This window comes from Lampris incognitus, chromosome 19 (assembly GCF_029633865.1).
Source record: "Lampris incognitus isolate fLamInc1 chromosome 19, fLamInc1.hap2, whole genome shotgun sequence".
Classification (NCBI taxonomy): domain Eukaryota; kingdom Metazoa; phylum Chordata; class Actinopteri; order Lampriformes; family Lampridae; genus Lampris; species Lampris incognitus.
In genome coordinates, this window is record NC_079229.1 from 26783872 (window position 1) to 26810589 (window position 26718).

Genomic DNA, 26718 nt, shown 5'->3' on the forward strand with positions numbered 1-26718 from the left:
CCCCTCAAACATTTCTGCAGCCCGCTGCATTTATAACACGAGGCTGCGATGTGCATGATGTACAAATCCATCTCAGGGGGGACACGGACATTTTGACAGACCACCTGTTTTTGCAGCACCTCATATCTGGCTGTTGCACCGCGCTCGCTGGGCAAAAAAGCCTAATTCTGACGCTTTTTTACCCCCCCCCCGCTTTTTTTCTTTTCTTACAAAACTCATGGACGCGGGTACCACCATGGAAAGCGGTCTGGTTGAAATTTTCAAAGGGGACAAGTGTCTCTCGGCGCTCACCGAAGACTGTTTGGCCAATTCTTCTTCGCTGTCTGGCTATCTGGAGAGTCGCAATCTGACGCAGGGCGACGGCTGGGAGCAGGAGACCATGTCCCCCATCATCCCCATCATCACCGCCGTCTACTCCCTGGTGTTCGTGGTGGGCTTGCTGGGGAACTGTCTCGTCATGTACGTGATCGTCAGGTAAGGCCATGTTGGTTTGACATCCGGGAGAGACTTGGAACAGAAGAAGAGATGAGAACACGCACAAAGTTTGATCTTCCGGTATATTTGGCAAGGCATTTCCACTGGATATCTTATTGCACGCTGGATCGCCACTGACACCACCCTCACTGAAGTTAGGAAGCATGCACGGGATATAAATTTGCTACACGTTTGTCTTTGTTATGATTTTTTCCAATAATAACCTCTGGATGCTGGTTGCAGGAGTGCACTCCACAGAGAGAGAGAAGGGGTGTTTTTTTGGGGGGGGGGGTACATCATGCACGTGTGTGTTTTGGTGCTCAGGAGTTTTCTTGACACGCTTTAGCGCCATTTCCTCCATCCTTCCCAACTTATAGTCATTCATCACACGGTTCCCCGCATCACCGAGCACGGAGGGGGGTATTCGTCAGGGTTTAAACCAGTCATGGCCTATCGCGCTCATCGGTCCCGCCCGCTCCTCATTGGCGTTTAATTTATGGCGCGTGAGAGCCACGGACCCGCGGGGGAGGGGGGCGGGCGGGGGGTCGTGTGAAATACGCCGAACGCCGCGAGCGCTCCAGGCTCCACACACAATTAACTCCCATCAGATTGATGGCGGCGGCACCGCCGCCTTGCAGAGGCCCCTTTTCTCGTGCCCGCGCAGACCGGGTATTTATATTTCCACGGGCGTCATAAACTCGGCGCAGCTCTCGCACGGCCCTGCGGCATTGGGCTGCAGCGTGTCCGGGCCGCGGCCACGTGGTGTGAGAGGTGTACATAAGAAAAGCTATTATCGTTGACACAGGCGTCTCTTAAAACGCAGTTCTCTATCAAATTTAATGTACGGGGCGTCTGGGTAGCGTAGCGGTGCGGTCCGTTGCCTACCAACACGAGGGTCGCCGGTTCGAGTCCCCGTGTTGTCTCCGGCTTGGTTGGGCGTCCCTACAGACACAATTGGCCGTGTATGCGGACGGGAAGCCGAATGTGGGTAAGTGTCCTGGTCGCTGCACTAGCGCCTCCTCTGGTCAGCCGGGGCGCGGGGCGTGATCCTCCCACGGGCTACGTCCCCCTGGCGAAACACCTCACTGTCAGGTGAAAAGAAGCGGCTGGCGACTCCACATGTATCGGAGGAGGCATGTGGTAGTCTGCAGCCCTCCCGGGATCGGCAGAGGGGGTGGAGCAGAGACCGGGGCGGCTAGGGAGTGGGGTAATTGGCTGGATACAATTGGGGAGGAAAAAAAAGGGGGGGGCCTTTTAATTTCCATTGTGACTGTGTTTTTTTTTTTTTACTTTGACATGCAGACTCATCCAAAAATATTCACTTTACCTCTAAATAAATACAAATAAAATCCAAGAAAAGTGAAAGCTGTCTTATTAACTTGTGCATGTAGGTGGCTCTGTTGAGACATTAGTGGACTATGATGTCACATGTGAAATACAGACCTTACAGGTTACCGTTGTAGTGGTACTGCTCATTTGTCTTCCGTATGGTCCTCCAACTCAGCTGCACAAGCTGTAGATCAGAAAAAGACACCACATGCGTTGATTAAAGAGCACAAAATGGACGTTTTATTGATAATGAGCCAAATTGACCCAAGATAAAAGTGTCCTTAAAAGTTTGACTAAATGCAATATAAAGCAGCCATGGTAGCAGATACAGCCTCATCTCTGTTCTGACCGGCCTGAACAGGTACACAAAGATGAAGACGGCCACTAACATCTACATATTCAACTTGGCCCTCGCTGATGCCCTGGTCACCACCACGATGCCTTTCCAGAGCACAGACTACCTGCTGAACACATGGCCCTTTGGCGAGGTGGTGTGCAAGGTCTTCATCTCCATCGACTACTACAACATGTTCACCAGTATCTTCACCCTCACCATGATGAGCGTGGATCGCTACGTGGCCGTCTGCCACCCGGTTAAAGCCCTGGACCTCCGCACTCCGATCAAGGCCAAGATGATCAACGTGTGCATCTGGATCCTGTCTTCGGCTGCAGGGATACCGGCTCTGTTACTGGGGGGCACCCAGACCAACAACGGTGAGTGAACCTTCACACCCCCCCCCCCACCACCCCTTTCGATTTGCTATAACGATTTGCTGACCAGATATTCCCAGGAGCAATTTATGCAGAAACGAGGTAATTTTCAAGAATTTGATTACTGAGTAATTGATGTGGCTGTGTTGCGGCAGTACGTCATTGTCACATCAGCCATCATCTCTTATGAAAAGCGTAACGTGAACAAAAGCAGCTAGACAGGTGTTCCCCGTTAAGTGCACCCCTGACGCCAACCGGGTGTTCCCCTTTTCAAATGCATAGGCAGTTAGATCACAACAGCTTCTTGAAGTCAAGAGCAGAACAGTGACGTTTCACTTAAAAACCAAAGGCTCGTTTCATCAGCGGTCTCACCTTCTCCCCCCCCCCCCCTTCTCTCCTTTCTCCAGGCACTACCGAGTGTGCCTTGCAGTTCCCTGAGCCCTATGTGTACTGGGACACGCTGATGAAGGTATGCGTGTTTGTCTTTGCCTTTGTGGTGCCCGTGCTCATCATCACCATGTGCTACTCCCTGATGGTCCTGAGGCTGAAGAGCGTGCGCTTGCTGTCCGGCTCGCGGGAGAAGGACCGCAACCTGCGCCGGATCACGCGGCTGGTGGTGGTGGTGGTGGCCGTGTTTGTGGTGTGCTGGACGCCCATTCACATCTTCATCCTGGTGAAGGCCCTCGTGAGCGTGCCCGAGACCACCGGCGTCATGGCTGCGTATTTCTTCTGTGTGGCGCTGGGCTACACCAACAGCAGCCTCAACCCTGTGCTCTACGCCTTCCTGGACGAGAACTTCAAACGCTGCTTTAAAGACTTCTGCCTCTCCGCCAAGCGGAAACGGGAGAGGGGGCCAGGGAGTAACAGAGCGCGGGGCACTCTGAGGGAACCCCCTGTTGCCCTCGGGTATCCGGACGTGACTATGAGAGCCACATGACTAACGGCGGAACTGTCCTCAATTTCCCGCTCTGGGAAGGATGACATGAATGACCTGGGGGTCACCCAAGTGACGTCAGCAATGTAGACTTTGACAGTGCTCTACTTAGCCACGGGCGGAGTAACTTTAATTTTAAGGAAACGAAACAATCTGGCCTTAATTTTGGTGTGAAAAGTGTTACATTACAATTCCGGTCAAAAATTAGTATGTGTCGGGGTGTCATGACTCTTACTCCGTTGTCAAAATTACGTGGGATCGAATCCCAGAACAAAATTTCCCCCCATTTTCTCCCCAGTTGTACCCGGCCAATTACCCCACTCTTCCGGGTCGCTGCTCCACCCCTTCTGGCGACCCGGGGAGGGCCGCAGACTACCACATGCCTCCTCCCACACACGTGGAGTCGCCTGCCGCTTCTTTTCACCTGACAGTGAGGAGTTTCGCCAGGGGGACGTGTAGCGCGTGGGAGGATCACGCTATTCCCCCCCAGTCCCCCCCTCCCCCCTGAACAGGCACCCCGACCGACCAGAGGAGGCGCTAGTGCAGCGACCAGGACACATACCCGCATCCGGCTTCCCACCCGCAGACACGGCCAATTGCGTCTGTACGGACCCCCGACCAAGCCAGAGGGGATCCGGAATAGACCGCTACGCGACCCGGACGCCCTTAACGCCAGAACAATTTACCCAGATACTCCACTGATATGCAACAAACGTCACACGAACACCCCGGCATCACTGGATGGGAAATATATATATCAACTTCATAAGATTACCCGAAGATCCATTCTCTCCTTCGCTTTCTTAGAATGCAAAGTTCGTCTTTTGATTTCCCGTGTGAGTTCTGCTTGATTCAGCTGATGGACTCTGTAAACTGGATCCCACCAACGGCCACGTTGTGTCTCACGTGTCCTCTCTCGATGCACGTGTGCATATACGAAGATGCCCCCCCCCCCACCCCAGATGGAGGTCCCACTCCCCCTGTGTTTCATGATGCCGGGGGGGGGGGTGACGATGGCGTACTTAACCTTCGGCCTGGACGAGTCTAGTGCACAAACATGCTCTCCTAAGAACCGAGAAGACATGACGACACAATATCTCAGGGACGTGCTGAATAATTAGCGTGGTGTTAGGAGGACGTCGGTGGAGATGAAGAAGACATCATCTCAGCGGCGCTTTCAACAAGTTCCGTACACTATGTTGTGACTTCTCTTATGCATACTATTGTAGTGTTACTATTAGTGGGTTACTAACTTAATCACTATTATATATAAGTACACGGAGACGAGGATGCGGCACAAGTCTGATCTTTACTGACGGAGACATCACACACTACTAGGCTCGACCAGTGTATTACAGAACTCAGTAGTGGTGACAGTCCAACACAATCGAGCACCGAGTGCTCGATCCAATACACCACACACTATGTATTCATTTGTGTTTTTGGTTATTTTGCTTCATTGCCGTTTTCTTGTGCCTTTACGCAGTTTCATCTCATCCGCCCCCCCCTCCTTTCTTCTTCTGTGTTTAGGGCCAAAAGTGCCTAAAATAGTCCAGGATGTCACGAGATTCAAACCGCGAGAAATTATCTCGAGAATGCTTTGCGGAAAGCACTTCATCTCGTTCATTACACGTATTTCGAAGAGTTTTAAAGCTTAAAGGCCGAGATCGGTAATCACGTTTAACTTTTCACGTCGAAAAGCCTTGAGGACAGCATGAGGAAACAGTCAGCAAAAAAAAAAAAGTTTTGTATGCTTAATAATTTGAGCCGGTTGACTGAATGTAAATGAACGTGTCTGGTGACATCATGAGTATCAGATTTTTAAAAAAAAGAAAGAAAGAAGATCAGCTGAGGGAAGCTGAGCTAGTGGAAAATCTTAAACAGCGTTAAACAAAAACTGAATTATACCCTTTATACTTGCGTTTTCTCACTGGAACGAGACAGTACAATATATGAATGATTATTAAAGTAATAGGTGACGCTGGAAAATATTACTATTTCAGTCGCCAGCCCGCCTCCATATACAGTTGCTATAGTTACTTGTTGCTATAGTTACTTGTTACTTGTACCTGGACATGGCTCTAAACCACCACTAGCTTGCAAACCAGGTGCATTGTGGGCCGTTACGTTGTGCTGGCCGGCCAAAGGAGGAGAAAGCTTGCTAGTGCTTTAGAATTTGACGTTGCATGAGAAAAGCTTCATCACAGAAAGCTGAATCAGTTCATCCGGACACCGTTTACTGACACAAACGTCTCATCCCTCATCCAAGTGACTCCTGCAGTCTCACCTGGCTGCAGGTGTCCCCACCCTGATCAACAATACAGAGGCATAACGACCGAAACCAACGATCGGTTTCATATGCAAATTACCCTGATCATTAACTAGAGTTTCAATGGCAGTTCTGACTGATTCAACTTTTTGTGATTTCCTTACCTGGATTATTGAGCATGCATAGATAGAAAAGCTTTAATTGCAGACAGATAGGACTGCAAAAAACAAAAAACAAAAACAAAAAAAACGAGTTTTGGGGTTTCATTTGAATAGATGAGACGGGTTAATATGAAAATCCTGGACTTGAATGTTTATCTAAATTGGACAGAGGGCTCTTCATCAACTTTGACTCTGGAGTTGTGTCCAGTATGACAAGTTGTTGATTAAATTCATGGCATATAATGTATATTAATTACTGTTGTATATACATTTTTGCATCGACACACACTGTTAGTAGAGCGTCAGCAGTCTTAGTGTAGAGGAATAGTGCAAAAACTTAATGTACGTTGACAGCTTTTATGAACGTATACACATGGCTGGATATATTCAGACAGCTATACAGTAGAATATATATATATATATATATATACACTACCGTTCAAAAGTTTGGGATCACCCAAACAATTTCGTGTTTTCCATGAAAAGTCACACTTATTCACCACCATATGTTGTGAAATGAATAGAAAATAGAGTCAAGACATTGACAAGGTTAGAAATAATGATTTGTATTTGAAATAAGATTTTTTTTACATCAAACTTTGCTTTCGTCAAAGAATCCTCCATTTGCAGCAATTATAGCATTGCAGACCTTTGGCATTCTAGCTGTTAATTTGTTGAGGTAATCTGGAGAAATTGCACCCCACGCTTCCAGAAGCAGCTCCCACAAGTTGGATTGGTTGGATGGGCACTTCTTTGAGCAGATTGAGTTTCTGGAGCATCACATTTGTGGGGTCAATTAAACGCTCAAAATGGCCAGAAAAAGAGAACTTTCATCTGTAACTCGACAGTCTATTCTTGTTCTTAGAAATGAAGGCTATTCCATGCGAGAAATTGCTAAGAAATTGAAGATTTCCTACACCGGTGTGTACTACTCCCTTCAGAGGACAGCACAAACAGGCTCTAACAGGTACTATTTAATGAAGATGCCAGTTGGGGACCTGTGAGGTTTCTGTTTCTCAAACTAGAGACTCTAATGTACTTATCTTCTTGCTCAGTTGTGCAACGCGGCCTCCCACTTCTTTTTCTACTCTGGTTAGAGCCTGTTTGTGCTGTCCTCTGAAGGGAGTAGTACACACCGGTGTAGGAAATCTTCAATTTCTTAGCAATTTCTCGCATGGAATAGCCTTCATTTCTAAGAACAAGAATAGACTGTCGAGTTTCAGATGAAAGTTCTCTTTTTCTGGCCATTTTGAGCATTTAATTGACCCCACAAATGTGATGCTCCAGAAACTCAATCTGCTCAAAGAAGTGCCCATCCAACCAATCCAACTTGTGGGAGCTGCTTCTGGAAGCGTGGGGTGCAATTTCTCCAGATTACCTCAACAAATTAACAGCTAGAATGCCAAAGGTCTGCAATGCTATAATTGCTGCAAATGGAGGATTCTTTGACGAAAGCAAAGTTTGATGTAAAAAAAATCTTATTTCAAATACAAATCATTATTTCTAACCTTGTCAATGTCTTGACTCTATTTTCTATTCATTTCACAACATATGGTGGTGAATAAGTGTGACTTTTCATGGAAAACACAAAATTGTTTGGGTGATCCCAAACTTTTGAACGGTAGTGTATATACACTTATTTGTATATTTGAAACACATAATAGTTAGTAACTTTGCACAGACTTGATTGAAATGTGTCAGTATTTATAGCATGTCAGTGGTCATAACTATCTGTACAGCTACCAGTAATGTGTTTTTGATTTATTTATCTTTTTTATAATATGCAATGTTGGCACTTCATGGCTCGTGCAATTGTAATCTATTTGCTTTGGAATGTGCTCCATATTGACTCTATATTGAATAAACATACATGAGCCAGGGTGAAGACTCTGCTCATCAAATAGACAAACAGTGCAGGTGTTTTCTTTTTGGTCAATAAATAATTTAATCAAGTTACACAAACACACACTTCCATTGTGTTCCATGTCCATTTCGACTTCACTGATGTTTGTAGGTTTGCAGTGAACGTTCTTCAAACGATGGCAGAAAACTCTTGCCGCAACAAGTACACCGTAACAGGAACTGGTAAATTAATTTTAACAAACTTGCTTTGTGTTTTGATCTGCTTTAAAAATGGGTATATATATATCCGGTTATTTTCTTGCCCGGCGCGGGATTCGATACGAGTGTACTGCAACACAAGGCGACTCCACTAACCGCTCGGCTAAAGGGTCAGACCCGTTAGCTAGGGGCTAACGTGTATTATTAGTAGTTTACATATATATATACACTACCGTTCAAAAGTTTGGGATCACCCAAACAATTTTGTGTTTTCCATGAAAAGTCACACTTATTCACCACCATATGTTGTGAAATGAATAGAAAATAGAGTCAAGACATTGACAAGGTTAGAAATAATGATTTGTATTTGAAATAAGATTTTTTTTACATCAAACTTTGCTTTCGTCAAAGAATCCTCCATTTGCAGCAATTACAGCATTGCAGACCTTTGGCATTCTAGCTGTTAATTTGTTGAGGTAATCTGGAGAAATTGCACCCCACGCTTCCAGAAGCAGCTCCCACAAGTTGGATTGGTTGGATGGGCACTTCTTTGAGCAGATTGAGTTTCTGGAGCATCACATTTGTGGGGTCAATTAAACGCTCAAAATGGCCAGAAAAAGAGAACTTTCATCTGAAACTCGACAGTCTATTCTTGTTCTTAGAAATGAAGGCTATTCCATGCGAGAAATTGCTAAGAAATTGAAGATTTCCTACACCGGTGTGTACTACTCCCTTCAGAGGACAGCACAAACAGGCTCTAACCAGAGTAGAAAAAGAAGTGGGAGGCCGCGTTGCACAACTGAGCAAGAAGATAAGTACATTAGAGTCTCTAGTTTGAGAAACAGACGCCTCACAGGTCCCCAACTGGCATCTTCATTAAATAGTACCTGTTAGAGCCTGTTTGTGCTGTCCTCTGAAGGGAGTAGTACACACCGGTGTAGGAAATCTTCAATTTCTTAGCAATTTCTCGCATGGAATAGCCTTCATTTCTAAGAACAAGAATAGACTGTCGAGTTTCAGATGAAAGTTCTCTTTTTCTGGCCATTTTGAGCGTTTAATTGACCCCACAAATGTGATGCTCCAGAAACTCAATCTGCTCAAAGAAGTGCCCATCCAACCAATCCAACTTGTGGGAGCTGCTTCTGGAAGCGTGGGGTGCAATTTCTCCAGATTACCTCAACAAATTAACAGCTAGAATGCCAAAGGTCTGCAATGCTGTAATTGCTGCAAATGGAGGATTCTTTGACGAAAGCAAAGTTTGATGTAAAAAAAAATCTTATTTCAAATACAAATCATTATTTCTAACCTTGTCAATGTCTTGACTCTATTTTCTATTCATTTCACAACATATGGTGGTGAATAAGTGTGACTTTTCATGGAAAACACAAAATTGTTTGGGTGATCCCAAACTTTTGAACGGTAGTGTATATATATATATATATATAAAGATTAGGAAAACTATTGTGAGGAACTTCACTGGGAGCGGATACGTATTGGAATGGTTTACTGCACAAAAGATAAAAAGACAACAAAAAAGTGCTTTCTGTTCTTAATGTTAAAATGAGTTTTAAAGAATCACAAAACCCCTCTCTGCACCAACACTGTATTTCTCAGGTGAGTGCCGAAGATGCTGTGGTCTACGGGAATGCAGGCTTTATGGATCACCATGAAACCTGGAAGGATTTAACAGATTCAGTGTAATTGGGTAAAATAGACACAGAACACGGGGGACGAAATCAGTTATACGACAATATTCCGTGCTGTCAAAGGGATTCCGATGGAAAAATCACTTCAGCCACCTCAGCGTTGCAAATCCAGTACGTGTCAGCAGCGCCCCCCAGAGGAGCTAGATTTACCCTGAAGGTGTGCTGTGCAGAGGGCTTACAGAACAGAAACTTCAGAGGGATTTATGGGCCATAGTTTTGTATGGACAGTTTTGTATGGACAGTTTTGTATGTGCAATACAGAGGCGCAGACTTGAGGGGGAGCATCATTTTTCTCATTCTCAACCTATATCGATAACAGGAAATGAATTAGGGAAGGGGGGGAGGCTCAAACACTCAAATAAACAAAAAGAAGTTCAAACTATAAATGTTAACTTTTGTTTTTTAAACCGCAAACCTCAAAACTAAAAAGCCAAATTTTGCAGGGAGCGCGGTGAGGGGCGTGAACACGCCTCGCGTGACGTCACCAGCATGTCGCTTCCGGGTGTCATTCCTCTAATGGGTGTTTTGTGTGACTGCTAGTCTGCGTAGCTCTGCTGGATCGTCGCGGTTCGTGTAGTTAAAACGAGTGTAAATTCAAAATGAACCGCATATTCGGCAGGGGCAAGCCCAAGGGTCCGCCGCCGAACCTCACGGACTGCATAGGAAGTGTACGTATGTCTTGAAATAACTTCTTCAGCTCTGCCATGAACAAAATAAACAAAGAAGCCTCTCTGGGGTTGGGCTAGCTAGCCAGTGAATCAGGCGCACTCAATCAACTGTTAGTGTATGGCTATTGTCAGTCAGTATGTTGTCAAGTTAGCATTGCTAGGTTGTTGGCTAAGCGTGTTATACTTTACAACATTTTCAAGGAAGCCACGTTGTGGGCTAACTACTAATGTACGTAGCTGTCATCGTTATGGTTTGTTGTGCTGTATCATAAATCAGCTAACAAGAAAGGTGCTGTAGGCCTACAAACAAAGTAGTCGGTATGTCTGTCCTCGATATGATTCAGCATAATATCAAATATACTTGAAAACTGCACCTCTGTTGGAGTTTGTATGGCGTTTGTCTAACACTGATGCATGTGGATAAACGAACGTCCAGTTCTTATAGTGAAATGCTCGTAGTGAACCAGTTATACAGGTTCTATAAGTAGGTCTTTATGCAACTAGAGACATAGGGCTAACTAGTTTGACAGGAACGAACAGACACAGAACAGGACCACTTATGTGTGTGTGTGTATGATATATATATCAATACAGATGCAGGAAAAAAAAGTTTTAATGCATAGCAGTACAGGTCTGTTTCGTGCGTCTCGCACTCAGCAGCTGCTGAGTGCATTAAAACTGCATTAAAAAATGTTTTCCTGCATCTGATATTCCGCTCCTCATTAGTTGAGCACTTATACCACCATTGACGGTTTCGGGAAAAAAACGTTATGCACACACACACACACACACACACACACACAGTTGTGAAAAGGAACAGTATGCAGACTTTTTGAATTTGCCAGCAATTCCCTCTTTGCTGTCATTGTAGATCAGAATTACTCCCTAGCGCCCAGATTCAATAACATGTAAATATAAGGAACTATACCTTCTAAAACCAATCCCTTTTGTCATGTCGTTCCTCTTTTCTTTCATCAGGTTGACAATCGAGCTGAGTCCATCGACAAGAAGATTGCCAGACTAGATGCTGAACTAGTGAAATATAAGGATCAGATGAAAAAGATGAGGGACGGGCCTTCGAAGGTGGGTTTTCATGATCAATAGCAGGGGAAAGCCCTTGTTCAGATCTGTAAGCACTAAATCGAAAGTTGTATGGGTACTTTTTTTACACCGATGTGTAGCACATTGGTCACTCTTGGGAACGCCATCTGTTATTTTACTGTGTGTCTGTGATGAGCATTTAAGGTTCCTGGGTTAAGTTTTGTCTTGTTTTATTTCCTCTACTAGAACATGGTCAAACAGAAGGCACTGAGAGTTCTAAAGCAAAAGAGAATGTAAGTCATTTTACCTGCAGGAACTATGGAATGTATTTGTTCATGACATCCATATGTTGGATGAAATTTACTATGTAATCTGTGTCTCTATTTCAATTTTATCTTACTCTTCTGTTCTAAGTACATTAGTCATAAGAGTATACTTAACAAATCTGCTTTGTTTCAATCCTGTCTCCTTCAGGTATGAGGGCCAGAGAGATAACCTCATGCAACAGTCCTTTAACATGGAACAAGCTAACTACACAATCCAGACTCTCAAAGACACTAAAACCACGGTAAGGAATATGTGACATTCTGTGCCAATATGATTAGGAGGTAAACTAGTCAGAACAAGTGGTGTGTTACTCATGACCATTACGTTTTAGGTTGATGCCATGAAAATTGGAGCAAAGGAAATGAAGAAAGCCTACAAGAACGTGAAGATTGACCAGATTGAGGTAATTGTCTCTTAAACCTTCAGATTCTAGATTTCGCTTCTTTAAATGTACTGATTCATAGATTGCGGTCCATAGTGTTAATTTACTGGGTCCTATTTGAATGTGTATTAATGGCAGTTTATGCAGTCATATCAAGTGATGAGTGACAGTTACTGTCAGTGCAGGCATATATTTCAAATGCTACCATACTCCCATCTTATTCAATAAGTTAGAAAATTAGACCTTTGAAAATGAAATATAAAAATCACTCCTAATATTTTGCTATAAGACAAATGCATCCATTAACATATTGGTTTATAAAGTTCTAGGTTAAAAGTTGTAACATTTTGTTTAAAATGCAGGATCTTCAGGATCAGCTCGAAGACATGATGGAAGATGCCAATGATGTGCAGGAGGCACTGAGCAGAAGCTACGGCACACCTGACATTGATGAAGATGACCTGGAAGCAGGTCAGTAATGCACATCACTTCCGGGAAATTTGGACAAAAGGGTACATGTCATTTTAAATGGTGGCTCAGGGGTTAACATGTCTGCCTCACAGCATGGGGTCCTTTTTATTTGCATGTTATCCCCATGTACGAGCATGTCCAAAGACATGCATGTAAATCAAATTAGTCTCTAAGTTGCCCATAGGTGTGAATGGTGTGTGGTTGACTGTGTGGGGGCCCTTAAATTCCATATTTCCAGACTTTCTAGACAGGTCACAATGGTCACAATACTATTGACCTAATCTGGGGGCGTCTCACTGCCTTTTGCCGCTGGGGAAGGCTTACATTCATTCCTGTGAGCCCAAATAGGATTGGCTTTCACCATGATTGAAATTCCCCTTGACTAATGACATAACAATCAATAGCAAGATAAAGATAATGCGAGTGTGTTCAGCCCACTTAAGTATTTCCACAATTGTTTTTTGTGTCCATAGAGCTTGATGCCTTGGGAGATGAGCTGCTGGATGAGGACAGCTCTTATCTGGATGAGGCCGCCACAGCACCCTCCATCCCAGAAAGCCTGCCCGGTGACAAGACTACTAACAGGGTACTCCTCTGATTTCGCAGTGTTCCAGTTTGATTTGGATTACACTGCTGACTTAATAGCTTGACTTTAAATTACCCTGAATCAGTTCACAAATCTGATATGTTTTTTCCCTCAAGTTTGATTTTGGGTGACAGTTATTTTTTTACTTGTTTTTCAGGATGGTGTTCTGGTGGATGAATTCGGTCTTCCACAAATTCCTGCAACTTAAGATGAACACATCAATGGCAGCACTCCTGTCGGTTTTATATGTACTATAGGCTTGTATTTATCCAACTGACACTCCCAGCTGCTGATGGCAGCATGCAAAATTCTTATGCAAGTGGCTCCAGTTCAATGAATGATTGCATATACTTTTTTCATGAAATCAGAGCAACTTGATCAATAGTTATGATTGTAGGTCTCTTTTCTATGAACAAATCTTCCTCTGAAATTATTCTTGAAATTTTGATTCGCTATCTTTCTACTGCAGCACCGTGTTACCAACAAAATAAATTATATTTTTCAAACAAGCCTTATGTTTCTGTGTTAAGGAAACAATTATAACATGTCGGTTATATAAAGTTACTTTATTGTACAGTTTGATGTGTCCATAACGCCTTCCTTACAAATGGACTCTTGGACCAAAATAAACATTGTCAGTTCTCCAACATATTTGTGAAAATGCTGAGAAATCACACCCTTGACGTCCTATTCTCCTTGTAAATGATGCCAGAACCCTTTCTCCTGTCACCAGCTCAGCCTGTAACTGTGAGGGAAAACCTTTTTGTGCAGATAGTCCATGATATCGGTCTTGTCTTTCAGTTTCTCAAATTCATAGAAAGGAATCTGTAAAAAGAGAAATCCATACAGAATTATGTCAGTACCACAGCAAAGATCAGAGAGACAGATGGATGCCCAATAGAGACAAAACAATGACAGCTGACAATACTTGAAGTGCTCTATTTTTTTTAGCTGGCTCATGTAAGTGATCTCACTTCCTTCATAATATTCCACAAAATCAGCTTGTAATCAAAACAGAGGAAAACTGTCCTGAATCTACAAAGTATTTTTAGCTGCATATTTCAAAAATTAAGTACATATGAAAAACTGAAATGCTTTTGAGTATTAAACCCCTCAGCAGTGACACTCCAAACTGAGCTCAGGTACAGTTCAGTTCATTTCAGATATCTCTGCAACTTAAATGGTATGTACCAGTGGCCAAGTCATTTGATCAGACAGGATTCAGAACCACACACGTGACATATTTCAGATGACAGTGCACGTATGAGCAGGGATTCCACCGTGGAGTTAAAGAAGAATGCCATTAGAAGTCAGTTTAGGGGGGAGGATTAACAATTTCAGTAGTGCCGAGAGTTCAACTGAGGACATACTAGTCTCCACCACTGCCAAATAGAAAAAAAATAGGATACTCCAGATTCTGGCCATCTGATTAACCAGATATGAAGGACCTTGGCCAGGGCAGTAACAACCACAGGCCAACTCTTGACAGAGCTCCAGAGCTTCATGAATCATTGGACATATTGACAGAAGGAAACCACTAACTACACCCTTAAAAAATATCAAGGCTGCGTGACTATAAGGATGAGACAGCTAAAAAAAAAAAAAGAGGCTACAACAGCAAACCTGGAATTTCAAAAGAGGCACATGGGGCATGAAGTACAAGATTCTGCAGTCGGATGAAATGAAAACCGAGCTGACAAGCCATAATTACAAATGCTATGTCTGGTGAAAGACAAGAGTGTCTCACCCTCACCCATCTGACACCATCCCTGCTCACTTTAGGGAGACCTTAGACTGTGACAAAGTTTGTATTCCATCATATGATGACCCTTTACATCGAGCTAAACTGATGCTGGGAGGAAATCAATATGAGACAGAAAGTCAAGCTGAGTAGCCTAGCCATAGCTTGGAGAAAAAGTTTCTTCTTCTTTCTTTTTTTTTTTAATCCAGACCTGACTTATTTTTCTCAGTAGAACATATGAAGAAGCCATGTCTGACTGTACTGTGAGCTTCCCATTTAAGCAAGGGAGATATATTGGGAGCTATAACTATATTGCTATTACAACGGACAACAACTGTGCAAGAACTGTACCCAGTGCAATGACTGAACGTGTGAACACGCTGCTGCATCTTCTTCTTAATGTACATCTGCTATACTTGTATTTTTTTCTACCAATGCTCTCTATCAAACCCGCTTTTATATACACATCTCTTTATTCTATTTTATGGGCACCAAGTACTTCAGTTCAGTTCTCCAATATTTTGTATATTCATTATAGATTTTGCTTTATATTCTTGCTATTGTGTGTATTTGATGCTTTAATTTCCCCTCGGGATCAATAAAGTATCCATCCATCTATCTATCTATGTCATAGATTGAAACTGTAATGACTGGCAACGGTGCTTCCATAAAGTGCTCACTCTGAAGGCTGGATGCCAATTCAAGCTAGATGTTTTGAATTTTATTTCAAATAAATCTGCAAGTTGATAGCGTTCATATTTTATTATGGGGCATTATGTTTTGCAAATTGACGGAAGAATTTCAATTTGTATATGCATATGTGGAACAAATCAAATAAGGAGATATTTGGTTCTGACCTGAACAACTTCATATCCCAGAAGCCTTAAATGTCGCTGCTTTATGGCTTCTTTCCCGAGCAGCCGTCTGGTGTTTGTGGTGAACCTCTTGTGTCCATCAATGCAAAGTGCTATCCTGTAGGTATACATCACATACCCGAGAATTTTATTTTCAACCATGTGTGACTGTCCCAAGTGCTTAAAGGTAGAACGAGCAGGATTTTCCTAAAACACCTCAACATAACACAAAAATAATCCCCCTCGATGATCACTGATGACCCACTAGATGTATGTGGCGGTGTCTGTACCTGCAGAAACCCTGTCCCCTGCCTGTATTTTCTTATTTTGCTGTGTACGGGACATTTCCATGTATTAGTCTTTGGGCAGTGGGACTCCAAAAATGTAGTGACCAGGTACCAGATCAAGATCGTAAGCACACATCCAAGAGGAAGCTACGACAATGTTGGACACAGCACCGAAAGGACAGAAATATAGCGAGGCGAAACACTGAGCAGACAAAGCTCGTTCCAAAATGAGAGTGAATCTGGGGTTGGCTTTCACCCGCTGCGGAGCACTGAAGGAGAGGATGGGAATGAAGAGCAACGCGGAGTTGGCCTGTACACTGGGATGTGTTCTGGCTACTGCGGTCAGGGGGCGTGTCCTTCTGGTGTTGTTGAGCCGGGGAGGAAAGGACAACTTTAAATGTTGGGTTTACAAACCAAAACTGACAAATCCTACTCGCTCTACCTTTGAATTTGAATTGAGCATGATATCAACAAATGTTACTGGTGGGCATCTTCATTAATGACAGTCAACTTTCAAAACCTTAAAATTAGTCATCAAATAAACATTTCACGCAAATATATTTGAGACAAAACTCTTAAATGAACAACACTGATTAGCATATAATATCCATTACCTCTTGTGCACCTCATCATTACGGGTGGCTGGCAAAACATAACCCTCTTCATCAAGTTTTATTTCCACATCTGGAAAAACAAACAAGTATTAATTCCAGGGAAAAGCAAAGGAAAGGTTTAGACATTTCAAATGGGTTGTGTGTTACCTAATGTGTAGCAGTATGGGGTGAGAACTTTGGATGCAAAGTATGAACGATCCCCCAGTAGATCCACCAGTGCAGTTTTCACACTGTTGTAGAAATGCCCATCCACTGGGGTCTCAAGGGAGCGTCCAGCCACGAGGAAAGATTTTACCAGGTACTTAGGAAGAAGCCTGGGACCCTGGAGAGACAAAGCCAGGCGTCACAGACAGTGAATTATTTGGCACTGACACATGGATTCTTACACATTACAGGAACGTGTGCCTGCCACGCATTCCTCAATTAAGTTCAATGTGGGATGCCCTCACTTCCCATAAGGAATCTCATCTATTTCAGCTGTTTGATTTGTCATCAATCTACCTCATAAGAAGGACATTCCAGCTTCACAGTCATGTAGAGTTGCGTCAGCTGTGCCAAAATAAACCGGTCAATTCCAGTGCCTTGCTCTGAAAAACCAAAGAGAGAGACATCGAAACAAAGCTCAAGAGTTTTTTCTTCTTTTTTAAAAAAAATTAATATTGAAGGACTTCAGTACCAAGCTTTACCGTGTAATTGCTGGAGGAAGTAAGTGCTAAAAACTTTGGAAACAAAATTTACAGGGAACCGCTCCACCAGGATGCAGGAGTGCAGCAGGTTGAGCAGTGTCCGGGGCTGGAAATTAGAAAAGCGTGTATGCAGGACTGCTTCAACCTTTCCAAACATCTCGCCAGCATTGGGCGGAAGGTAGCCCAGCTTTCCAAACGGCATGATTTGCCTGGCCACCTGGCTGGTGTCGTAGTCGTCTGCTCGGTACACAAAGCTCTCAGCCACAGCGTCAAACACTGGCAAGGACAGGATGTTCCTCCGCCCAAAGTACTGTATCACCTTGGTGATGGTCTCTGGGTGTGAAGTAAAAGCCGTCTTGGGTGTGTGCCTTGTCAGGGCCGTCACAAAATGACTGTCACTGTGACCAAAGTGAATGAGTGCTCCAAGCACAAGCATCAGCTCCTCATCTCTGAAGTGGGGCACATGTCTTACAGCCTGCTTGCACAGGCTGATCACGAGGGGCATCACTTGAGTCTGTTTCAGTTTCACCAGGGCACTGAGTATTTCACTGATGGCTGTAGGGTCCATAGAGTAGGTGATGGACACAGCGTGGGTGTGCATAGTGTTAAGGAGGCCTTGATAGCATCCACCTTCACCCACTCCATCACACAACAGTTTATACACGGCAACAAGGTCTGCCAGGCACCACTGGGCAGGCTCCCATTTTTGTATTTGCGTCATCACCTGCTCCAACATCCCACAGCCAGGGCCCTCCAGTGCCAACATTGCCTTCCCCAACATACACAGCTGCCCCATACTCATCTGCCCCCTGTCAAGCCTCTCCTGGCTCTCAGTTACCAGTCGCACGACCAGGGTGCTCCAAGGATCCAAGAAGAGGCGAGTGCAGCCCAGCAGAGCTGAAACCAGTCCGGCATCTGTCAAGTGGACAGAGTCCCCCTCAAGCTGGAAGCACAAGGCCCTGATAGTGTCTTTTTCCAGCACTGTGGGGTCCCTCAGTGAGAAGCCCTGCTGCTCCAGGTCGGCCACACGGTGCAGTACTGATGCCGCCATGATGTCAGAGATGAGCCCCACAGAGCACAGCAGTCTGAGAACCTGCCGGGAAGTAGAGCAGCTCTTCAGCCGATCCAGGAAAGCCTGCTCCTCTGCTTCCGTGGGCCTGTGTTGCTGGCTCAAACGAAACCTAAGAACAGATTCTCCATGGAGTCCGACAGAACCAGTAGTGAGGAACATCGGGTCCCTGACAACGCTGGAAAGGCACATCTTCCCACAGTCCAGCTGAAGCTTAAGGCAGCCCCGCATCTGGATGCAGTGGCTAGCAGAGGTCCACAAACATGCCACGCAGAGGGGCTCCCCCAGACTTTTATGGCTCAGGATACCAGTGGGGAATCCTAGTCTGAGATGAGGATACAGGTGTTTCCCAGTCTTCCCAAGAAGCTGAAGTTTCTGGGTCAGCTTTAAAGCCATTGTCCAAGTCCAGTGCCCCCACCTGACCTACAAATAAACACGAAAAAAGGTAAACCTTTGCAGACAGACTTTTCCCTACAGCCACAAAGTACGGATATTTTTTCTTAAAATAAAAAACAGAGACCCTTAAACTCACGGGCTCCCGATCCCTTATCATTTCCAATGTTACCTCGCCAATAGTCAGCGGTGTTATAAAATCAATTATTAGTGACATTCGTAATGGGCCACATCATGTTGGAGGCAGTGGTAATCGACACTTTATCTGAGAGCCTATAGTAACCTGAGTCGATTTTTTTCTCTCCCTTTTTCTCCCCAATTGTATCCGGCCACTTACCCCACCTGTCCCGGTGGCTGCTCCAACCCCCTCTGCCGATCCAGGGAGGGCTGCGGACTACCACGTCTCCTCCGATATACGTGGAGTCGCCAGCCGCTTCTTTACACCTGACAGTGAGGAGTTTCGGCAGGGGGACGCAGCGCTTGGGAGGCTCGCGCTATTCCCCCCAGTCCCCCCGACCGACCAGAGGACGCGCGAAGTGCAGCGACCAGGGCACATACCCACATCCCATCCTCAGACACGGCCGACTGTGTCTGTAGGGACGCCCGACCAACGGAGCAGACAGCCAAGCTACCCGGACGAATTACATTACTTTGACTGTAGCTGCGGCTGCCCTGCTTTACCTCTTTGCCCTTTATGGCTTTGCGTAAGTCCCTGAAAGGAGCGGCTAACAGCTAGCCGGTTATAAACTACTGACCTACGTGCATACTCAACTTAATTTCCCTGGGATTTAAACTTCACCAATATTAAAGAATGTTCCGCGGTCGGCATAGAGTGAACAGCGCACAGGTGAATTGTCATACGTTCAAGTTACCTTTCGAGGACACTCGCAGGACCGCCGCTACCGCTAACCAGCGTACCCGCCCCAGCGTGGTTCCGTAACAAGGTGGAGAAGGGCTGCGATTGGTTAAAGTCTCCGGAAACGGAATGATGCGTTGTTTGCCTACTCAACCGCGAGAGGGCAGCAACACTGCGGAAACGTCCGCATGACTACATATAACGCATTTTATAGGGGGGGGGGTTCAATCAAGCCGGTTTAGGCAACATGCGCGGTTTCGAAAAGCTGTTTCGTCATTTGAACTGCTCCGTCTCTGTCGCGGGTGCTCAAGTGTGGACACAGGTGGTCAGGTTGGTTATTCGCCCCAACAGATCTGACGGAAACGCAACCAAATTCAAATGTTTTACTGTTTTGCGACTTTAGAGAAGTTCGCTTAAAATTCGCCTCACGTCTGACCGGGTGACGTGTCTATTGATAAGAGTTCATCGATACACACGCATGCAAAGGTCATTTCAGTCAACGCAGTATTCGTCAGCCAAATGTAAAAATCCTGCTATAAAAACTCGTGTGATGCCAGTTCAGATGCTGTACATTTTACTGTTATCGTTACGAATACCACACTAAAATAATGCAGACTAGTGTGGACGCAACATCTTCCAAACCGAGAGATTCCCGCAGTTGCCGCTTGGCGTTTGTGGAAAACGATTCCATGTCAATGTGCTGCGTACCGAAATACACGGGGCGTTTTATTGTCTTGTCGCCAAACTTGTCAGAAGAAAAATGGTATCTGCTCTTGCCTTTTATATGAAGATTGGGGTCCTTGCAGGATGAAAATAAAAGGGTGTTCTGGACTTCTCCGAAAATGTCAAAGCGGATTAAAACGATGCCAGAAAGTCCAACGGTTATTTTTGCCCTTTCATGTGCCATCATTAATTTGATGTGCATGGGGGGGGGGGGGGTCATTCATCAGGCATTTAAAAACCCTCTGAAGCAGCATCACCATGTTTTTCAGTCTTTCTCTACGTGGAAGTAACCAGCTGCTGGTCAAGTTAACACATGCCAAGTGAATGCGGTTACTAGGGGAAAGAACGTGTCAGGACATGACAGCCTCTTGGGGGGTGGGGGCGTTTTTCCCTCTCAGTATGTGCAAAAACAAGACAAACAATCCTGGACTCATTTCAGTGACAGGGTTCATTTATGCAGGACAAAGAAATTAACAAAATACAACTTGATAGAGGGCTTTATTTAAAAAGTTTATATTATAAAATGTAAAAATTCAGCTGAACCAGATCATATGAATATCAAAGGCTTTAGTCCCTCAAGAGTTGCACTTCCTATGTACTGCCACTTCTCACATTACATCAATGAACAGTACATTTGCAAAAAAAGAGACAATCCAGTCAGATTTTTTTCTTCATTATGGATGTGCAATTCTGGAAGTTTACAACAAACAATTATTGTTTTGGTTTGCCTAAAATAGAGTTTAGAGTTGAGTCATGCAACATGATGATCTAGCTGACGGGAAGGGCAGAGGGTGGCAACTAATATGCTCGTATGGCTTTTTAATCGTCCTTGTCCTTGGCACCGTGCTTTAGGATGCGTGTGAACTCCACATAATTGAAGTTGCTCTTCTTGTCAATGGGGGCCTCCCTGAAAAGCTCATCCACCTCCTCATCTGTAAACCGGTCGCCCATTGTTGTGAGCAACTCTCTGAGGTAATCTTCCTGGATGAAACCTGGGGGTGGAGACAATCTTATCAGATGAGAATTCCAGCAATGCAAAAAAGATTAGGGGGGGAAATAAAACCTCCAGATTAATTACTTGATTGCATGTCCTTGAGAAACACTTGAACCATATCATCCCAATAAAGTCAGACACTCATGATGCAAAAACAACCGTGGTTTCTGTGACTCATAGCTATTCTATTCCAACTCTTCAGATATCTGGTTATCAGGACATACCAATTATTTTAGGTCACCCAGAAAGTCATCACACCACAATAAAGAAGAACAAATGACCATGCATATCACCACAGTGACTAAACTATGGTTTCCTAGCCCAAAAACTCTCAGGTCTGTTCTATATGCTAAAACAACAAACCTGTGCCCTCTTCATCGAAGCAAGCAAAAGCATTTCTGATCACATCCTCAGGGTCTGTGCCATTAAGCTTTTCTCCAAACATGGTGAGGAACATTGTGAAATTAATGGGTCCAGGAGCCTCATTCATCATGGCCTCGAGGTAGTCATCATTTGGGTTCTTCCCTGCACAAGACAGGAAGCATTGCTTAGCCAAAATTGCAGCTTTTTATATAGGAGATAATAGTACTTAATATCTTCATGACTGCAACAATAATAAACATGTTTTTTGGGCTGTGTTCCTTGTACCAAATTAAACCATTACAAGGCATAGAGTGATTTTGAGAAATTCTCCTGCAATTAGGAGTTTCCTTAATTACAATGCTTTACAAAGATATAGAAAAGGATATTTGAGACATGTAGTGAAAAGAAACGTCTATAACAAACAAATGAGGTGCACCACAAAGCTTTTTCACTTAAATCAACCTTTGACACTGTGAAGAATCTAAGAAAAGCACAGACCAAGGATCACTATTGAACAAAACGTCATTTAGAAACCTGGCCAAATGGACCTACTACTTACCCAGCGAGGCAAGCATGTCGTGAAGGTCCTCTTTGTCAACAAACCCATCGCGGTTCTGGTCGATCATGTTGAAGGCCTCCTTGAACTCCTGAATCTGAGACTGGTCAAACATGGCGAAGACATTGGAGGTGGCGCGCTGAGGGCGCTTCTTTGTGGTCTTTCCCTTTGCCCTTTTGCTTGACATTTTGATGATTTTGTATCTGCAAAGGTAAATAACACGTGATACAGACCATTTTTATGCCAGACATCTGGGTTTTTTTTTTAATACATCCTTACATTGTGATCCCTAAATAGGGATTTTCATCCTTGGGAATAAATGAAAGCAGCAGCTGTTCAAGCGTTGGCCTGATTCAATACCACAATAGTTGGTGGACTCATTTACTTGGATAATTAATACTCCTTTTTGGCCACACAGTATCACAAATTCAGTCAATTTAGCAGCTCCAACCGTTACATCAGATTTAATTCAGTGGTTGTCGTGTGCCACAGCAATCTGAAGAGTATGTGGTGAAGACATAATCTGAAGAGGACTTGTTTTTGACTATCCGGGAGCATCAGCAACTGACCGACAAAGAAAAAGCCCCCGCCTGAAATGAGAGCCACTATAACACTGGGGGGGGGGGGGTAAAAGAACAAAGTGGATCACAGTTGCCTAAAATAAGTTTGATCAAATCATTCTCCCTCTCTTCGGTTGAGCAGGGTAACCCAGTTCCGAGCAGCGATTCCCCCCGAGGGGTGTCCTCCTCTCGACTATAAATGGACATGTTCTCAGCTCGCTACACTTTCTGAGTACATCAAAAAACTGGTGATGTGTGGACAGATGCCCTTATCGGGCCATTTGCCTTGCGAAGTGTCCACTAAATACATACACACCCACTGAATACACACACCCCCGTTAACTGCAGTAGATATCTGCTATGGAAATAACGCTCACCTCACCACAATCGAAAAGCAAGCTTTTGTCCGCCACACTATTGTATTACCAAGAACACAAAACTACGGGGGAAATACATTTTTTCACATTGTCTGACGCCCTAGATAGCTAGCTAGCTAGCTAGCAACTGTCCTCACCAGGCTCCTCGTAGCTAACTGCTAGCATGCTACTGAACTTAAACTACGTAGCAAAACCAACACAGAACTGCGGCCTGTGTGCGGTTAGCCACCTAGCAAAAACACCGCAAATTTGCGGGGGGGGGGAACCCCCAACAACAACAACAATCGAGTCGCTTGCAAAATCTAACGTTTCCCGACGTAACTCGGTACTTTAGGTTGGATTTAATCGTAAAATGAGCGACCGGATTTACCGTTTAGCTCAACGGAAGAGACTGACAACAGCACGCAGCGACGTTACCTCCAGACTTTAGCGGCACAGCTAACAGAGCCGAGCGAAGGGTAACCTCATACTAAGTCAGCCATTTAACAGGCGACGCTAGCATGTTTTGCCAACATGTGCATTTGATATAGACAAATCGTGCAGTATCATAAATACTGTAGCTGTAACGTGAAGGTAACATATATATATATGTATATACACTGGTCCTTACCCGACAACAGGGAGAAAATAAACCAGCTAGCTCGTCCTGCTCCTTCTCTCAACCACCGCCCAAACTTCCGGGTCGTAACGTTGGTTCCGCACAGGAAATCCAGAACAAACCAACTGACAGAAAATAGGGGAGGCGCTGGATTAAATAACTGTTAATTAGTTGTGCTAAAATCGTAACCTCTGGGCATTACCGTTCGGGCTACGATAAAACGAACTGTGAACATTTATGTCAGAAGCTGATGTGGTGATGCTCGATCACTCTTGATAATGACATTTGTATTTCAGTGGTATCCAACCTACTGCGTAATTGTAGCGTCCACATAACAACCCCCCCTTCCTTAGCTGACGTGCGGGGATATGTCCTTTTTAGGGCAGAAAAACGTGTCCTCCTTCGGATTGTGTAATAATCATTATCGCTCAGGTGAACGTCTCAGGTGTTTGCACGTTCTCTGCCGCTTGTATTATCACATTCCTGGCGCTGGATTAGGTAAAAATGTCAAGATGTAATGGTGCGTTGGGATTCACTTACTGCCAGGTTCAAGTTGACACTGGTGTAAGCGGTTATTTTCTTCCCTGGTGCGGGATTTGATATGGTTGTATTGCACCACAAGGCGACATCACCAACCGCTCGGCTAAAGGGTCAGATCCGTTAGCTAGGGGCTAACATGTCTTATTAGTAGTTTACAGTATAAATATTCTTTAATAACATCTATTTAACGGGAGCCAATGGCAAAGACAAAAACTGATTTCAGCTCTTGTCATTGAGGGATGAGGTGTTAACGTTCTACGTGACAATGAAAAAAAATACATTTGTTCTCAACAAGGGTAAACGGAACAACATCTATAGGAGTCAAAATGCGAGACGTCTTTTTCATTGTAGCGCTGTTGTAGTCCAATCAAACAAACAAACAAGCGTAAGCGGTTATTTTCTTGCCCGGTGCGGGATTCGATATGAGGTGTACTGCACCACAAGGCGACATCACTAACCGCTCGGCTAAAGGGTTAGACTCGTTAGCTAGGGACTAACGTGTCTTATTAGTAGTTTACACAAACAAACAAAAAAACCCTATCAAGTTTCAGTGTCCTTAACTGAACGCTTGGTGAACGTTATCAAAACGTGTACTATCGCGGCGAGCCACTAGAGGGCGCCATAATCACACTATAAAGATTTCCTCCATGTCGCCGTGTCTCCGGGCCAAACCTGTGGTAAAGGGAAATTGGTCTCAGCATGTTGGGATCTTTCCAGCAAATTGAGTGAATTCGCTAAATTAATAAAGATAACTGTAAAGTTAATATAAAAGTAGGCTAAAATGAAGAAAGTGTCAAATCAGTGACTAAAAGAGGCTCTGCAAATCCTGCCAAATAGAGTTTGGATGAGCACGGGACAAAAACTGAATTAAATAAAGTTTCTTAATGGATTCCAAATTAAACGCAAATGTAGAGGCTGGGTATGAAATTTATAACTGATGGCAGATTTGAAACTCAATTCATCCATCCATCCATCCATTATCTGAACCGCTTATCCTGCTCTCAGGGTCGCGGGGATGCTGGAGCCTATCCCAGCAGTCATTGGGCGGCGGGCGGCGAGACACCATGGACAGGCCGCCAGCCCATCACACACACACACACACACACATATATATATAGTATATATATGAAAAAAATAGCTTACATCTGAAATTTGTTTTTGTTTTGTTTTTTGCTTTTCCCCCCCGCTCTTTTTCTCCCAAATTGTATCCGTCCAATTACCCCACTTCCCGAGCCGTCCCGGTTGCTGCTCCACCCCCTCTGCCGATCCAGGCAGGGCTGCAGACTACCACATGCCTCCTCTGATACATGTGGAGTCGCCAGCCGCTTCTTTTCACCTGACAGTGAGGAGTTTCGCCAGGGGAACGTAGCGCGTGGGGGGATCACGCGATTCCCCCCAGTTCCCCCTCCCCCCGAACAGGCTCCCGACCGACCATAGGAGGCGCTAGTGCAGCGACGAAGACACATACCCACATCCGGCTTCCCACCCGCAGACACGGCCAATTGTGTCTGCAGGGACGCCCGACCAAGCCGGAGGTAACACGGGGGATTCGAACCGGCGATCCCCGTGTTGGTAGACAACGGAATAGACTGAATTTTCTTTTGTTTTTTGTTTTTTTATTGATAACAACTTCGACTATGAAACCCCTGGATAGAAAGTGCAGTTCTGATCGATAGTCTTTCGGGTGGCTGATTCTGAATTAAAGTGGGTTGCAGATCTGAGACTGTCTGACGGAAGTAGTGCGCAGACTCCCCCGTCCTGCTGCAAATGGCGGCTGGAGGTTTCACTCTGGTCTGGACATGCGCCGAGACAATGGGCCAGGAACGGGCCCCTGCAGGAAAGGCATTTTGCCCGAGACGACCGGAAGCCGCGTGGCTACACGGAAATAAATTGCCACGGGATCGTCGCTGTGAACAATGGCCGCGTGAGACGGGATGAAGTCATTAGGCCGGCCGTGTTGTCACCTTCCCAGCTGGAGACCAGCATGAATTTCCCGTGGGCGCGTCAGAGCTTCATGGAAAAGAGTCTTTAAATGAGCTGTGACTGGCAGCTGTGTAATTACTGGGGCTCATTCTCAGATTAGTTAAAGCCGGGAATGCTTATATGACGATCCGTTGCAAGGTTGCGTGCTAGTCTATGAACGTAGTCATGCTCGGTCCTCCTGCAGGCTGCTGCACCTCCTGCAGGCTGCTGCACCTCCTGCAGGCTGCTGCACCTCCTGCAGGCTGCTGCACCTCCTGCAGGCTGCTGCACCTCCTGCAGGCTGCTGCACCTCCTGCAGGCTGCTGCACCTCCAGGTGTATGATGCAGGATGAACATTATGACAGTAATGTGCCTGAATTAATATGTTAATTTATTTTGCCTTTTTTTGGTCTGCAGTGAGGAAA

General features: G+C 44.8%; 3 protein-coding genes and 1 pseudogene across 4 annotated transcripts; 2 read left to right on the forward strand and 2 right to left on the reverse strand.

The window, feature by feature from the left end:
• Positions 1 to 235: 235 nt before the first annotated feature.
• On the forward strand, positions 236 to 3538 carry LOC130129767 (delta-type opioid receptor-like; annotated as a pseudogene).
• A 6619-nt stretch (positions 3539 to 10157) lies between these two features.
• On the forward strand, positions 10158 to 13637 carry chmp5b (charged multivesicular body protein 5b). The gene is made up of 8 exons (XM_056299111.1): positions 10158 to 10313; positions 11292 to 11396; positions 11601 to 11647; positions 11829 to 11922; positions 12013 to 12084; positions 12426 to 12534; positions 13008 to 13120; positions 13278 to 13637. The coding sequence occupies exons 1-8, from the start codon at positions 10245 to 10247 to the stop codon at positions 13326 to 13328; spliced, it is 660 nt and encodes a 219-aa protein (XP_056155086.1). The 5' UTR covers positions 10158 to 10244; the 3' UTR covers positions 13329 to 13637.
• A 175-nt stretch (positions 13638 to 13812) lies between these two features.
• fastkd3 (FAST kinase domains 3) lies at positions 13813 to 19685 on the reverse strand. 2 transcript variants are annotated; one of them, XM_056299109.1, is made up of 7 exons: positions 19637 to 19685; positions 17303 to 18794; positions 17118 to 17203; positions 16764 to 16938; positions 16617 to 16686; positions 15719 to 15833; positions 13813 to 13945 (listed from the first exon to the last, which is right to left on the reverse strand). In XM_056299109.1, the coding sequence occupies exons 2-7, from the start codon at positions 18765 to 18767 to the stop codon at positions 13847 to 13849; spliced, it is 2010 nt and encodes a 669-aa protein (XP_056155084.1). In that variant the 5' UTR covers positions 18768 to 18794; positions 19637 to 19685; the 3' UTR covers positions 13813 to 13846. The 2 variants fall into 2 exon arrangements, with proteins under 2 accessions (XP_056155084.1, XP_056155083.1); XM_056299108.1 differs by having other exon boundaries at positions 19102 to 19671.
• Positions 19686 to 20824: 1139 nt separating this feature from the next.
• Positions 20825 to 23959, reverse strand: LOC130129569 (myosin regulatory light chain 2, smooth muscle minor isoform). Its single transcript, XM_056299153.1, has 4 exons — positions 23804 to 23959; positions 22260 to 22459; positions 21701 to 21862; positions 20825 to 21335 (listed from the first exon to the last, which is right to left on the reverse strand). The coding sequence occupies exons 2-4, from the start codon at positions 22441 to 22443 to the stop codon at positions 21163 to 21165; spliced, it is 519 nt and encodes a 172-aa protein (XP_056155128.1). The 5' UTR covers positions 22444 to 22459; positions 23804 to 23959; the 3' UTR covers positions 20825 to 21162.
• Positions 23960 to 26718: the final 2759 nt, after the last annotated feature.

Bases quoted from the DNA above. Each gene is read 5' to 3' on its own strand.
- chmp5b (XM_056299111.1), top strand. From the start codon at position 10,245: ATGAACCGCATATTCGGCAGGGGCAAGCCCAAGGGTCCGCCGCCGAAC. The intron at 11,648-11,828 runs GTAAGTCATTTT...TGTCTCCTTCAG, and splicing joins GTTCTAAAGCAAAAGAGAAT to GTATGAGGGCCAGAGAGATA. The intron at 11,923-12,012 runs GTAAGGAATATG...ATTACGTTTTAG, and splicing joins TCAAAGACACTAAAACCACG to GTTGATGCCATGAAAATTGG.
- fastkd3 (XM_056299109.1), bottom strand. From the start codon at position 18,767: ATGGCTTTAAAGCTGACCCAGAAACTTCAGCTTCTTGGGAAGACTGGG. The intron at 17,204-17,302 runs GTAAAGCTTGGT...TTGGTTTTTCAG, and splicing joins CTTCCTCCAGCAATTACACG to AGCAAGGCACTGGAATTGAC. The intron at 15,834-16,616 runs GTAATGGATATT...GTATACCTACAG, and splicing joins AATGATGAGGTGCACAAGAG to GATAGCACTTTGCATTGATG.
- LOC130129569 (XM_056299153.1), bottom strand. From the start codon at position 22,443: ATGTCAAGCAAAAGGGCAAAGGGAAAGACCACAAAGAAGCGCCCTCAG. The intron at 21,863-22,259 runs GTAAGTAGTAGG...TGTCTTGTGCAG, and splicing joins CGACATGCTTGCCTCGCTGG to GGAAGAACCCAAATGATGAC. The intron at 21,336-21,700 runs GTTTGTTGTTTT...CTCCACCCCCAG, and splicing joins CTTCGATGAAGAGGGCACAG to GTTTCATCCAGGAAGATTAC.